The sequence below is a fragment of the Aethalodelphis obliquidens genome, unplaced genomic scaffold, assembly GCF_003676395.1.
Source record: "Aethalodelphis obliquidens isolate GAN/ISIS:26980383/991018 unplaced genomic scaffold, ASM367639v1 scaffold70, whole genome shotgun sequence".
Taxonomy (NCBI): domain Eukaryota; kingdom Metazoa; phylum Chordata; class Mammalia; order Artiodactyla; family Delphinidae; genus Aethalodelphis; species Aethalodelphis obliquidens.
The window spans coordinates 7,523,595-7,538,496 of NW_020838014.1; the positions used below are offsets into that span (position 1 = coordinate 7,523,595).

The 14,902-nt window shown below is 54.1% G+C and overlaps 1 protein-coding gene across 1 annotated transcript in view; it reads left to right on the top strand.

Annotated features, from left to right (window-relative positions):
* Window positions 1–14,902, top strand: part of PHGDH (phosphoglycerate dehydrogenase) — a 30,866-nt gene that overhangs the window by 14,520 nt on the left and 1,444 nt on the right. The window contains exons 6-10 of the mRNA XM_027091126.1: window positions 6,794–6,926; window positions 7,477–7,625; window positions 9,192–9,344; window positions 12,871–13,003; window positions 14,222–14,352. Of these exons, the coding sequence (XP_026946927.1) occupies window positions 6,794–6,926; window positions 7,477–7,625; window positions 9,192–9,344; window positions 12,871–13,003; window positions 14,222–14,352 (699 nt within the window). The remainder of the gene's footprint in view (window positions 1–6,793; window positions 6,927–7,476; window positions 7,626–9,191; window positions 9,345–12,870; window positions 13,004–14,221; window positions 14,353–14,902) is intronic.

Below are 14,902 nucleotides of genomic sequence, written 5' to 3' on the forward strand. Positions count from 1 at the left end.
GCTCACTTTGACCCAGCTCCTTAACATGTTTCCAGGTCCCAACACATTCTTAATCTCATCTCAGGGCAGCAGATCACTGACCTGCATCATCTGAACCTCGGTTCATGTTCAAGCAGTTGTGGAGAGCAAGATTTTCTAAAGGGCAAGGAAGGGAGATTCTTGAGCAAATTGTAAAAGAGATGACTTAGCATCCAAACAGGACGCCGTCTGAAACAAGAGTTGTTTCAAACTAGTCTTGGTCTCTCTTTGGAAATCAGTATTAAACTGGTAATATCATGGGACTCCCTAGATGTCATATATCTTGACTATTTAAAATTATATTGTATTCATGTAATAAGTCAGTGCATTCTCATAAAAACTGAAATATAGATAGAGGTCCCCTAAATGACCATACCAGTCAGAGTTTCCTCACAGGTAATGTCGGTTTGATCTGTGTCATCTCAGATTTTTTCCATGCATTTATATGGAATGCATACAGTTCTATGCCTATAGAGGAATTCTACTTCTAGAGAGAATGGAATATTGTGCATGTCGTTGAGATAAAAACGTATGGCTTGGAATAAATAGATTTACCGTATTTTAAAACTGTTGCATGGAATTCCTTTGTAGGGATAAATTGATTTTGTTTGGCTATTCCCTCAGTGATGGACATTTAGATTGTTTGCAGATGTGGACTTTAGCAAGCGTTGGTGAGGTCTTCATGATACCCTCGGGGTGAAGATGGAGACCGTGAGCGTGGTGCTAAGGGTTTAGTAACTGGTTGAAAGAGGGATCTGACTCAGTCTGTAGGGAGATTGTACAGGATGGTGCAGGGCTCTGCCTTGTCCACCATTCTCATCAACAGCCTGGATGATGTGTCATTTGTGGATGACAGGAAGCAAGGAGAAAAGTAGTTAGTGCTTAAAAGTGCAGAATCAGGTCCTAAAAGACATTCGAAGTCTAGAATAGTTGGACACTCTAATAGGAACTTTGTTTGGGATACATCAGTGCCCTACATATGGGCCTCCAGAGCAACTAGACTTGGGTGTAGAGGTGAGTATAAAAGGCTTTATCTAGGGGAGGAGGCCTTTGTTTGACAACAGGGCAGTGTGGTTAACAGCGAGTGATATGATTGATAGAAAAGTTTATGTGACTTCCGGCAGCATTAAAAGAAGTATGACATTCAGAGCAAGGGAGGTGACATTCTTCATGCTGTGTACTGATCAGCTCCTGTGTGAGTATTTGAGCAGTCAAAGACCCCAAGTTCTGGGAGACTGTGAAAGCTTTGGAGACAGAGGGTGATGGGGAGGGAGCTCATGTCTGTGTTTCCTAAGAAAGGGCTGAAGGCACTGGGGTCACTGAACCCATCAAGACTTGGGAGTCACAGTGGAGGCCTTCAAATAGCTAAACAGAAGTCTTATGGAAGAGTCGCGCTCTCTAAGAAGTAGATCCAGGGAGGACCACTAGGTGTAAGCTGGAGGGGCAGAGCTACAGAGCTGGTCCCCAGTAGAATGAATGGTCTCAGGAGAGAGTGAGTCCCGCATCTCTGCAGATATACCTGCAAGACCGGATAACCACTTGGCCAGCATGTGAAGAGGGCGTGTGAACATAGACGCAGACGCCCTGTGAGCCCTGATGTCTGTGAACATCCATCATCCCAATGGGCTACCCCTTTCTTTAAACTGTGAAATGGTCCTGGCAGTGAGTTGACTGTGTGGTCCTAGGCAACGGTGTCCAATTATTAAGGACTGGGTTTGCTACAGTAACTTGGGAGAACAACCTAATTAAAGACATAGAGTGGACCAGGAGTCGTAGGGGACACTGAGTAGTTCTGGCTGGGCTGGCTCGGGCGAAACAGCAAAGCTTGTAGAGGTTATCTTTATCATCCTCTGCGCTCCTGGCACCTGGGGTCTTATCGTGTTCCTGATCTGTCACCAGGCTGTTTATCACTAATTAGGCTGCTAATGGACAACTATTATCTGACCCTCTCTAAGGCATCAGGATTTAAACTATCCGAAACGACTCTTCGGAGAGTTTCATTTTGTTACAAGGAAAATGTTTTGGTGAAACGTGTGTGCAAAAAAAAAGTGTAACAGATGAAATCATGGTTTTCCCCGTTTTTCCAACATGCCCGGGGAAAATGTCCTCCCTAAGCAAACCGGACTGTGAAAGCAGGGAACCGTTCATGGCTTTCTCTTGCGTGACTGAACAGGCATCAAAACAGGTGGACAGTTTTCATTTTCACCAATACTAAAAAGTGTAGCTGACGCAGGACCTCTGTCTACCATTCTTGCTCCAAGTGACAACAGTACCTGCTCTTCTAAGGTCATGGAACTCCTCCAGACTGGGGAAGTCTCAGCTCCTACGTTATAAGCCCCAGTATTACTGAGCCTCCTTGGCCTCATTTTGAGTTTATACTTCAACATAATACTTTCAGATATATGGTGGTTGGGTGAAAACGATTTCCCTGGTAAAACTGTTACTTTTATAAATGTGCAGAATAAAAGCTATTAAATAGTTTTAAAAAAAAAGGGGGCTCCCCTTCAGATCACAGGAGCTGTAAGGAGAGACCTTCTTGGGCTCAGATACTGGGGGTGGACCACCCCTTTCCCTTCCTTTCTTTGGGACTGTCTGGTCACTTATGGAAGGGGGAGCTTAGCCAGGTGGGGATCGGTGGGCAAAGAGCCCACTTATGCCAGCACAGGCCTAGGAGGAGCCTTGGTTTCCACCTTAGAGCAGCTGCTGTCCTTGCTTTGAGCCACAGGTGCAGATGTGGGTCTCAGGATAATTCTGGCAGCCTGCAGCCCGCTGGTGTTCTGAATCATTTGGGTCTTACACTCTGTAATGTTCTTTCTGCTTGAAGCTTTTTCTCAATCGTGTTGCTGGATAACAGGTTATAACTCTGGAGGCTCAACGCATTCAAGCTGGCCTGTCCCCTAGAGTGGGTCCACAGGCCCCAGCCGACCAGGGGCTGAGCCTTGCACTTTCTTTTCAGGGTTTTCTGTGAGGAGCAGACCAGCATCTCTTAACAGTTTCTTTGCGCCCAGGGTTGTGATGAGTCTGACGTTAGCCCAGAGGGATGGACGTTGAACCCGAGGCACCAGTTGTCCCTGATTCTTTCAGGTCCTGCTAATATTGACTGAGCTCTGCTGTGTTAGATACTGTGCTTGCAATGACCCTCTGGGGTCAATATTATTAACCCAGTTTTACAGATAAGGAAACTGAGGCCCAGGGAGCTTATGTGATACGCTCAAGATAATAGGACGAGTAAGGGGTGGAGTCCAGCTCAGACTCTGGGCCTCCTGAGTTCCAGCCTGGTGCTTTTTGCCCCACTCCACCACCGCCGTCTTTATTCCTGACCCCTGCTCGTTAATCAGTCCCTGCTCCGTGTCCCTGTGCTCAGCCATTCGCAGGACAGGCGGCTGCCATCTCAGTCTGGTACCTGGAATTCCTACTGCCCTAGAGCAGTGATGTTCAAATATTTTCAGATATAGAATAAGGACCTGGGGTATGGGCCCAGAAAGAGAGCAGGTGGTGGGGCTCTGGGCCTTCACCTCTGCCCCTTTGAATCGCTCTGGTTTTATACGGAGTTTCTGTGTAAGGTTTCAGCGTGTTGGGGGAGAGCACCAACGCTAAGCCCGAAGATTGGCTCTGGGGTAGAGAGGGGGCATGACCGTTAGGCTCCCCTGTTGGAGTCCCTTTACCTTGAAGGCCTTCTTGCTCTCCTCCGTCCACGGTCAGCCAGGGGACCGGAAGCAGCGTGCTCAGCCTCCCAAGGCTGCCTCCTAGGACGGCAGCTAGGACGTCACCCTGGAGCTCCGCTTGAAAACCTAGGGTTCCTCTGCCGCCCCAACACCAGGAGTCCTGGGACGGGGTGAGGTGGGGCATCCCTTTATGCAGCTCCCCAAGGCTCCTCTCTAGGAATCATAGATGTGTGTAACCGTGAGTGTCCTGATTTCTGCACGTGACGACATCTGACCTAGCCAGGATACATTAGGACCCGACCCGGGATTGGTCCCCTGGGCCTGCTATCACCCTTTTTATCTCTGGCAACGTGGTCCCCTGATATAAGAACCCCAGCCCTTAGTTGAGCTCAGCTCCTGTCCGCCCTGGGTATTTTGAGTGAAAAATGAGAACAGGGTAGAATTCTTCCCTGCAGTTGTCTGCAGATGAACGAGGTACTGTTTCTCTGTGAAAGAAAGCTGAGTTGGGGCCTGCTGACCGCTGCGGAAGATGCTATCCCTCCTCTTCCCCCCACCCCACGCCGTCCACTTCCCTTTAGACCCAGGCAGCTGCAGCGGGGGCACTGGGCCAGGCTTGGCCTGCAAGACCCTTCCTCCCGGCAGCCCCGTGCTGCTTCTTGGCTCCTAGGAGCCCAGAGCCAATAGAGTTGTGTGAACCCCCTCCATCGGGCTTGGCTGTGTGACCTCCATTGGTGTCCCTACCCTCTTCCCACTCCACATGAGGAAAAGTACATCTGGCTTAGAAATGAACGGGGCCGTTGTTTCAACCAGTCTCAGAGCCCACGGACAAAGAAGACTTGTGAGGACAAGGGCAGGATCCTCTCCCCTCCCCTGGGCGTTTCATTCTCCCCAAGAGAAACGAGGAGGTTACATCTGGGGGAATGGCCACGTGGGGCTCAGGCGGTCCCGAGCTCACGATCCCGTAGGGCGTCTGGGAGGCAACCTCTTTCTCCTAAACCTCTGCCGGAGGTCGGAGTGGGACCCACCCAGCGTTTGTTGTCCCACAAGGCTGATGATGAAAAACGTGACCCCAAAGTGACACCTTGTTCGTAACCGTTTTCAGTTTCTTCTCTAGGAGTGCTGACTTGATACAGCGATCTTCTGTGCCATTATTTTCTAAAATAACTTGTATATTTCCCTAACTTCAAAAGAAATTCATGATCCGTGGGGAAAAGTTAAACGAGCGTAGGAAAGCATAAAAGAGAAAAATTAACCCTACCACCTAGAGATGACCACTGTTGAAGTTCTTTCTGTTTGTTTTTGTTTAATCCTGGGCCGACTCTGAACATTTTCTCAGGGCTAAGGGAGCTTTCTTTTCATGGAATGTTGAATTGTTGGAAGTCAGAGCAGGGGTGACTTTGAAATCATCCACCTGCTTCTTTACGTAGAGTTGAGGACCCAGGTCTGGAGGTACTGACTTGCACCTTGACACACAGTCGACAGTGACTGAGGCAGGACTCAGGTCCAGCTCCTGGTTCGCTGGTTCAGAGGCCGTATCCTGGGTCCTGCCAGCCTGCCCAGCTCAGTTGGCTGTCCGGCCTTCTTGAGGACATCCATACCTTTGAGACATGGACCAAGCCCATGGAGAGAGCCCTGGGAAGGCTTCCTGGGCAGACCAGGCAGAAAGTGGGTAGGTCTTTGCTGTTGCAAGAGGTGGATGCTTCTCACCTGGTGGCATATGCATCCCTGCTGCTTGTGCTGCCTTGGCAACCTTTAAAGCATTGTCCCTGCTGAGAGGGGTGTGGCTGACACCCAAGATTCCTTCTGATGTGGGAGAGAGGTTTCCATCTCATTCTACTCCTGTTTTCTCAGGTGGGGCTGTGGGCTGCTCACTCCACCCCTGATTACAGGGTAGGCATTAGGAGTGCAGGCCCTGGAGTCAGAATACTTGTGTCCCAGCTCTACCACTTGCTACTCTTAGGACCTTGGCTAAACCATTTAACCTCCACCTTAGTTTCCTCATATGTAAAACAGGGAAATAATAGTACCTAAGGAGGTTTGAGACACATAGTGAATGCTAGAGATGTTTGCCATTATCCGCTATGAGTCTGTGTCCTTTCTTCCTTCTCCTGAGCTTTGTCTTCTCCACCTTTCCCTCTTCCCATCAATATGTGATGACCTTTAGCTGATTTCATAGGGTTGATGGAGTTTACACCCCCGAGTTTCTTGTCTGTCCCCATCTCCCAGGCGTCAAACTTCCCTCCTTCTCCGCAGCCTCAGGGCGGTCCCTCTGCTTTGGGGGCCCACCCCCTCCCCAGCCAGCCCAGACCAGGCTCCTTTCTGGGTCCTCCCCACCCACGGTGCCTTTATGTCTCACTTGCCCTCTCTTGATGTCCTTCCCCATCCCAGTCAAACCTGCCTTGTTGAAAGGATTTGTCGTTAGTCATTTATACCTCTCTGCGCGATTAGTCACCAAGTTATGCCTTCCAAAACGAGATGCACTTTAAGTCTTGTTAAAAGAAACTTCAAGAGAGGGGACCGTACTCTCCCCGCTGGTGTCAGCACTGGTGTTTCACCGTCTTCCCCAGTGGTGAGTCCCGTCTCCTTGGTAACCCGCTCAGCACCACCACTGTCCTCCTCCCTCATCTCTTCCTCGCTCTGTTGAAGTGGGCGGTGCACCTGCCTCTGTCTCCTGGCCTGTGGGGCCTCCGGCTGCAGCCAGCTTCTCCCCCATTTCCCTCATGCCCTCCGACCGTGTCACCGCTTCCCGCAGGATCGTCTCGCCTCACGTGGGCTCCCCACTTTCCAAGGGCGTCTGAGCTCCACTGGTCCAACCGCGCACCGGTTGTTCCCGCACCCGTTCGTGGTTCAGCGCTTGGAGGTGGGCGAACCTGCCTTTGAACTCTGGCGCCGCCCCCTCCAGTGTGTAAGCTCCACTTCCTTCAGCTCTAATGAAGGAAGAAGAATAGTACCAACCCGGTTGTATTGTCATGAGAGGTAGACAGGTGTTGGGGAAGGCTTAACTGTGGTGCGGGGCATAGGGTCAGTGCTCCATAAATGGCTGCTGTGACTAATAATACCAGTGCTAATAATGAACAGTGACACTTACTCTCTCTCTCTGACTTCCTCAGACCATAGGTTATGACCCCATCATTTCGCCAGAGGTCTCGGCCTCCTTCGGTGTGCAGCAGGTGCCCTTGGAGGAGATCTGGCCTCTCTGTGACTTTATCACTGTGCACACACCTCTCCTGCCTTCCACCACAGGTAGGTGTGCCCCTACCTTGTGGGTTGGCCACAGAAGCCACAGACCAGATAAGGGTAGGCCCTCAGTCTGGCCTTTCCGCCTATGCTGGGGACCAGCTGTGGCGGTGGCCCATTCAGATCCTGTGAGCATGGAGCACGGTGATGTTTTGTTACATGGCCTTGCATCAGACCAAGGAGGGGTGAGTTAGGTAGAAATGCACAGGGTCTGGGTGGGCTGGGTCAACATGTAGGACCAGCGAACCCATGAGTACTTCCTGGGACCACTGCCGGCAGCACTAATGTCTCGGGGATATTTGGGATGTTTCTAAACTGAGTCTGGTCCAAATCCATGACAAGATCTCCTGCCCCAGAGCATCTGAGAAGGGAGCAGTGAGACCAGAAAGACCGTGGTCCCCCGGAAAGGAGGTGTGTGGGGAAGAGCTGGTGGGAGGGAGAGAGGGCCTTTGGAGCCAGTGCGGTGGCCATGGAGCCGGTGCGGTTGCCAGTGCAGTGGGGAGAGCACGGAGATCCCCACACCAGTGCCCCAGGAAAGCTCCTCCCTCCGTTCCAGGCCTGCTGAACGACAGCACCTTTGCCCAGTGCAAGAAGGGGGTGCGTGTGGTGAACTGTGCTCGCGGAGGGATTGTGGACGAAGGCGCCCTGCTCCGGGCCCTGCAGTCGGGTCAGTGTGCTGGAGCTGCGCTGGACGTTTTCACAGAGGTGAGTCCCTGCTCAGTGCTGGTGGAGAGGGGAGACCAGAGCAGAGGGACTTGGGCTGCAAGCCCAGCTGTGCAAAGACCTTGAGCTTCCTGTCTCTAGCGGGAGAAATTGTGTCGCCAAAAGTAACACATCTGTGGTTTGAGGAGCCCAGTGCAGAGCCTGGTACAGAGGCAGCCGTGCTGTCTTCTGTAAAACTCAGAGTTTATATAGGATGCATTCCTGGGCTTGGGCTCCTGGACGGCTACCCTGTTGATAAGTTCAGAGGAAGACAGAGCAGCAGATCAGTTCTGAGGCGGAGGATTTGGGGCAGGCAGAGAGGGGTTTAAGGTATTGATACAGATCTCTGGTGAAATGAATCCCACTGCCAAGAAGACATTCCACCCAGTGTATGTTGGCTTTCCTTTCCCTTCCTCTCTTCCCGCAGAGGGAAGGAAGCCGAGGATACTGGTTAGACGTGTTCCCCTGGTCCCAGAGGCTGCTGTCCCTAGGTCTCTGTGCAGGAGCAGAGATATAGCATCTGCTCACCCACTGCCCCCATCCTGCCCTCACACCCGATAGCATTTCCACTGGAATCCTGTCCACCTCTCTTAAAAATCCCACCTCAGCGTCGGAGATCGGGGAGAAAGCACGGGCTTTGGATTAGGCAGCGGGGGTTTGCTGGTTACCAGCTTTGCGGCCTTGGCAAGACCCTGGCCCTCTGACCCCCCGTAGCACTCAGTGTCTGTTCCCTGCCCAGGGCACAGCGTGCGTTGGGTTTGTGGTCCTGGCCATCTCTCTCAGCTACATCGTCAGCTCCTTGAAGGCAAGGGTGTGCCTGGCCCTTGTTTATGTCGCCGTCTCCCTAACACAGCACCTCCCCCCGCTCTCTTTGGCCTCCCCATGACACTTACTACTCTGCGGCCGGCACTCACAGACCTATGTGGCCAAATCCCGTGGGAGCCGATAGAGTCCTGGGGAGAATGCAGAAGAGAGGAGGCCTAAGTAACAGGCCCAAGGCCCCTGTATTGTGCCCGGTGAGCAGAAGGGGTGGCAGGGGCACTGGAGGGTGGGGTAGGGGTGGCCAGGTGGGCCGCCTGTCCTGGTGAGAGCCAGGATGCGACACCCGTGTGGAATGCCCTCAAAGAGCCTGCCTCTGTGCTAAGAGCTGACAGGAAGTGCTGAGGGGTGGACTGGACTCGGGGCAGGGGCTAGAGGGGAAAATCCAATATCAGCTATACCAGCTACTACTGGTTGAGAACCTCCTTTATTACTGCATAATCTCCATAATAGTGTTAGGAGGTAGGTAGTAGTAACCCATTTTATAGATAGGGAAACTGAGGCTCAGAGAGATGGAGATTTTGCCCAAAAGCACATAGGTAGTAAGTGGTGGAGCTGAGATTGGAATCCGGTCTACAGCTCTGTCTACTCTGCTGTGATGGAACATTCATGAAGAAGACGGTTATTATTGAGTCCAGTGACCACCCAGACAAAACGGAAGTAGGAGGCAGCATCACCCCTGCCCTCTTCCCCTCCAACTCCCTGGGGCCATCTGAAGCAGCCCACCTAGAGGTGTCTCTTTCTGGGCAGGAGCCACCCCGGGACCGGGCCTTGGTGGACCACGAGAACGTCATCAGCTGCCCCCACCTGGGCGCCAGTACCAAGGAGGCCCAGAGCCGCTGCGGGGAGGAAATTGCCGTCCAGTTCGTGGACATGGTGAAGGGGAAATCTCTGGCGGGAGTAGTAAGTACGCCATGTGGGGCTGCGCCCGGAGGTCAGAGGGAGGAGTCGCAGAAGGGTGTGTTGTCGCTGGGACCAGATTCAGCCCTGGGAGCCGAAGATAAGGGACTGTACTTGAGCCAGCGGCGCTGGGTGGGGTGGCAGGAGCTGCCCCTGCTTAGCCTTGAGAGCTGAGGCCCGGCAGCAAGGAGCCAGCTCAGCTTGTTTATATTGTAGGCTCACTGCTGAGATTGTGTTTTTTCCCAGTGCCTCTGGAGAAAGGCTCCTTTGTTCTCCACAGGCCTTGGGAGTGAAGGAGTGTGGCTGGCATGATGGCGGAATGCCCGAGGTAGGGGCAGGTGGGGGACGGCCTGTGGAGAAAGCCCTGAGAGGGCGTTCTCACCTCGTGACCCCGAGCGCTCCCCTTTCATCCCATCTCTCTTAGGACCCTGAGCAGGGATGCCCTACCCAGAAGCCTGCACCCATCTTCCCCATAGGAACCCTCCAAGCCAGCTGGCCCCCTTTCTTTCCCCCAAATCCTGGTTTCTTGACTGTGTTCACAGTGGGCCCTTCCCGGTATGTGTTCTTCTTCCAAGCTGAACCTGACTTATACTTCAAGTCCTGTCTCATTCACTCAGTCTTCAGATGGTCCCTAAGCCCCAGTGGGTACCAGATACTGTCAGAGCCCTTTGGGGATGTGGAGGTGAACAAGGAAGGCATAGCTGTCCATCAAGGGGCTTGCGTGCCACCTGCCCCTTCACGAAGACTTGCTTGGCCTTTCTAGCTCCATCCCAACCCTTTTGCAGTGAGCCACATTCTCTCCTATTATTGACGTTTCATGAGTTTATATCTTAGTTCTTAATTAAATTCTAAGTTCTCAGAGGACAAACAACAGAAAAGAAAACACCACCAAAACCAAAAGGATGTAAGCTTCTCTGCAGTTCATGTGGCTCTGCCTGGAGCATTTAACCAATAATGAATGAGAGTTGGGGCGCGGCTGGGGGGTAGTCCCTGACCCTCCTGGCTGACCCTCAACACAGGCATTTTCGCTTCTGAGGACAGAACTGCGGCAGGAGAGACACAGGATGCTTTGTTCAACCCTGCCAGCCCTGGTTTAAGAGCCCAGGCCACTGTGGCCTCTACACCCTGAGAAAGTAGAGGAGCCTCCTGCTGTCCCGTAGGAGGGCTCCTCGGGGGCAGCCTTCGCAGGTGCAACGGGCAGGCTGGGACAGCCTGGCAGTGGCCACAGCTCGGTGGTCAACAAAGACACATCCACATCCACGTCTGCACCCTCTCTCTGCGCTGTGTCTGTGCGCTTCTCAAGACGGGGCACGCTTTCTCACTCCCTTTGCATGCCGTGGGCTTCTGAGCAGTTCATTCCTCCCCCCGTGAGGCTGGAGGGGACCCAGGCGAGGTTTGGGCCACCGTGACCATTGCCACCCAGTCTGGGCTGGGCTTTTCTTTTTTCTGTCCACTCACAAGGCAGGGTCCAGCCCTCAGCGGTGCAGCCCTTATGAGTTATTCAGGGAGTGGTGGCATTCCAGGCCTTTTCATGACGGGGACTCAACACCAGCTCCGTCAAATGGGCCCACAAAATGTCCCCTTCTTACCTAAGAGGTCACATCTCCTAGTCAAATTGTTAAACTTAGGCAAATTGAACTCTCCAGCCACAATGGCCGGTGGGGTAGAGCAGGCATTTGTAAGAAAGACATATTTGTCACATGGGAAACTCCTCTGTCCCTCATTCTTTACCGGGTCCTCTCCAGTTCTGCTCTAACGTGAGGCACAGACTAGCATTAGGGTCAGGTTGGCGCCCCAGTGCATTGGCTCTTCCTGGAGGCTCCCACTCATCTTCTAGAGAAGACAGACGCTCCTTTTACTCAGCAGACCTGGGGGAAGCACCGCCCTGGCCTGTGCAGGCACCTGACCAAGCGTGACGCCTGCCTTTGGGGCTTCTCAGTTGAGCACTTTCCTGCTGCCTGCTGCAGGCTTTCACACCCCAGCTGTGGCCTGGCCCTTCAGTTCTCCCCCTGCAGCTCTGGGACTCACTGCCCTTTCTGTGCCCTTCGGAGAGGATCAAAGGGGACCCGGCCGCAGGATGCGATCACACCAGGATGCCCCTTACACAGAAGGGTCTGCTGGGGGTCCCGCCTCCTTGGTTGTTTCTGTCATCACAAGTCTCTCTTAATTCTCTGCCAGTTGTGTCTTTATGAAAACAGGAATAGAAGCGTCCGTGTTTTCTTTTCATTACATCTTAGAGCTGCCTGATTTGCATCCAACCCGGGTTTCTTTTTTTTTTTTTTTTGCGTTACGCGGGCCTCTCACTGCTGTGGCCTCTCCCGTTGTGGAGCACAGGCTCCAGACGCGCAGGTTCAGCGGCCATGGCTCACGGACCCAGCCTCTCCGCGGCACGCGGGATCCTCCCGGATCGGGGCACGAACCCGTGTCCCCTGAATCAGCAGGCGGACTCTCAACCACTGCGCCACCAGGGAAGCCCCCAACCCGGGTTTCTAATTGAATCCTTCTTAGATGGTTCTCTTTACAAGTTGCCTCAGCATAAGTGGCCAGATACTTAACTCAGAGCCACAAGATGGAATAGACATTTTGACACAGAACAAGCTGGTTTTCGTTATCAAGCCCCTGCTGGGGGTCCAGCCAGCCAGACCGTAGACTTACAACGTCAGAAGATTACGTGGCTTCTGCCTTCTTCAACTGCCTAGCAGGCCTGTGGTGGACTTCACAGGAGTCAACTTTTAAAGAGTGATAGGATCATCAGAAGTGTATGAATCCAGGGAGTTCCCTGGTGGTCTAGTGTTTAGGATTCTGCGCTTTCACTGCCATGGCCTGGGTTCAATCCCTGGTTGGGGAACTGAGATTCCACAAGCTGCGGCATGACCAAAAAAACAAAAAAAAGGTATATAAATCCAGCCTTACAAATTGTGATTTTTTTTTTTTTGCGGTACGCGGGCCTCTCACTGTTGTGGCCTCTCCTGTTGCGAAGCACAGGCTCCGGACGCACAGGCTCAGCGGCCATGGCTCACGGGCCCAGCCGCTCCGCGGCATGTGGGATCTTCCCGGACCAGGGCACGAACCCATGTCTCCTGCGTCGGCAGGTGGACTCTCAACCACTGTGCCACCAGGGAAGCCCTCCCCATACGTTTTATGTCAAAGACCCATCTTCCTTCCCCAGCACAGGAGAAACAAGTCTCCGGTGGAGTGGGCTGGGGGCGCTGGCACATGTTCAGAGAAGAGGGAGATGTCCTCTTCCCCATCTTCCCACTGCCTTCTGGCAGTTGGAGTGGTCTTAGCCTTCTGTGCCCTCTTCTGGCTCTATAGCTCTCCTCAGCTGTGGGAACACGTTGTTGTCACCTCGTTGCTGGCTAGTGGAGGTTATCACCCCCCAGGCACCCAAAGCAAGGGTGGCCCCATGCCACCTGCTCTCCACGTGGAGCTGAGTCTCAGCAGTAAGACCTTGCTTGGGGGCCAAGTTGGGCAGGTGTGCCCTGTCCCGTCCCTTCCTGACCTCTGCCCTGCTCCCCTGTCTCTGCAGGTAAACGCCCAGGCCCTCACCAGTGCCTTCTCTCCACACACCAAGCCTTGGATTGGTCTGGCAGAAGCTCTTGGGGCACTGATGCAAGCCTGGGCTGGGTCCCCCAAAGGGACCATTCAGGTGGTAACACAGGGTAAGCCGGGAACTCTGCAGAGGGAGAGGGAAGAGGGGCATGGACTCGGCACCCCACCGGGCGTGTCTGCTGCAGGCACAGACCAGTGAGGGACGCAGAGGTGACCCCGCTCTCGTGACTCCGCGCTTCATGTTTGGTCTGAGTATGGCTTGCTTGCTACTGACGAGGATGAGTACAAAAAGTTACTGGGAGATATACTTAATTTTCGTAAATCACGTTGATGCAGTCTTTTTAAGACATGCATGTTTGGGATGCAAGAGGGACCTCCGTAAGATTTGGAATTTCACGTGCGAGGCAGTAGGATTGGTGGAGGGAGTCCGGGTGAAGCAACAGAACATTTTATTCTGGTTTTGACCCTGTTGCTTACCTGCTGTGGGACTTTTCCTTCTCTGAGCTGTGAGTTCTTCACCTGTGAAGTGAAAGCCGGGGCGGGGGTGTCAGACGAGGCAGGCGGCGAGGACATTTTGTGCTCTGACATCCTCAGGTGGGCCCTCGGGCAGGCTGATGCCCGCAGGGGCATTTGCTCCGCAGTCCCCGCTGTCTGCCCCTCTGCAGGCTCTGGCCGCCTGTGCAGTGGGTCCAGCCCTGTGCAGGCGTGGTTGAGAGACCAGGGAGGGCTCCGGTCCCCTGACCCCTGCAGGGGCTTGTCCTCCCCGTTGACCATTGGGCATCCCCTCCCTTGGGGAGAGACTGGAGTGGAGGCAGGTAGAACCTGAGCATTGCAGGTACCAGGCAGGGGCAGAGCCGGGGGCCTCGCTGGCCGGGGTGCCGAGGCCTCAAGGAGACAAGACAGGGGAGTGGGCCCAGCTGCTTTAGTCGCCCCTTCCTGCTTCCATTTCCCGAGGCTGGCAAGGGCCTGAGTGCCGGGTAGGGCTGAGGGTAGGATAATTTTCAAGTGTCCTTTTGGGGAAGGACAGGCAGGCCAGGGCGGACAGGCCAGGGGCAGGTGTGCGGGGCAGCAGAGTTAGGCCGGGTTCTGGAGAAGAGCTTCTTAAACTGGTGTAGAGCATCCCCGGTGTCCTGTCCTGGACCCCCCGTGTGTCCCCCACCCCGGCCACCTCTCTGCCTGCAGAGGAAAGCAGAACCGCCTGGCAGGCTGGAGTTGGGCCCCCAGGTCAGTGAGGAGCTGTGACCCAGAGCTCGGGGCCAGTGATGTGCTGCCCACCCCCTTGTTGTTCTACACACAGTGGCCTTACGGTGGCTTCTCTGGGTCCCCAGGATTGTCCCTGAAAAACTCTGGGAACTGCCTGACCCCCGCCGTCATCGTTGGCCTCCTGAAGGATGCTTCCCGTCAGGTGGAGGTGAACCTGGTGAATGCCAAGCTGCTGGTGAAAGAGTCCGGCCTCGATGTGCGCACCCCTCCCCTCCCCTCCCCTCCTCTCCATCCCCTCCATCCCGGGTCAGCACTGCTTTTCTCGCCTGCGTTCAGAGCACCTTGCAGCTCTGCTCCCCGAGCGGGAGCCCTGGGCGCCAGTCCTGCAGGTGACAGTGTCTGCCTGTGAGAAGTAGCTGTGATCTCTTCACTTGCAGAGTGCAGATACCACCGGCCCCGAGCATCGCTATGAGTGAACTAATACTCGTGAAAGTGCTTTGTGTATAAGTGCTCTGTGAGTGGGAGGGGCAGCAGTAGCCCCACTTCACAGCTGAGGAAATCGAGGAGCCCGGCTGGGAGCTGGGAGATAGCCCGGCGTGCTCGGCCCCGATTCTCCAACCAGTGCCCCTTTACCACGGCACCCGGGTTCCTGGTTAGTCTGCAGACTCCGGGAGCTCGCCACACATCCTCTTAGCCTCTGCCGCCCCTCGTGGCTTCCCCATCTGCCCTCTCCCCCCCGCCGAGCCCTGATTTGCTGAGCGTGGCGTGGCCGCAGCACTGAAGCCCTATAAATTGGCGATTAGGCC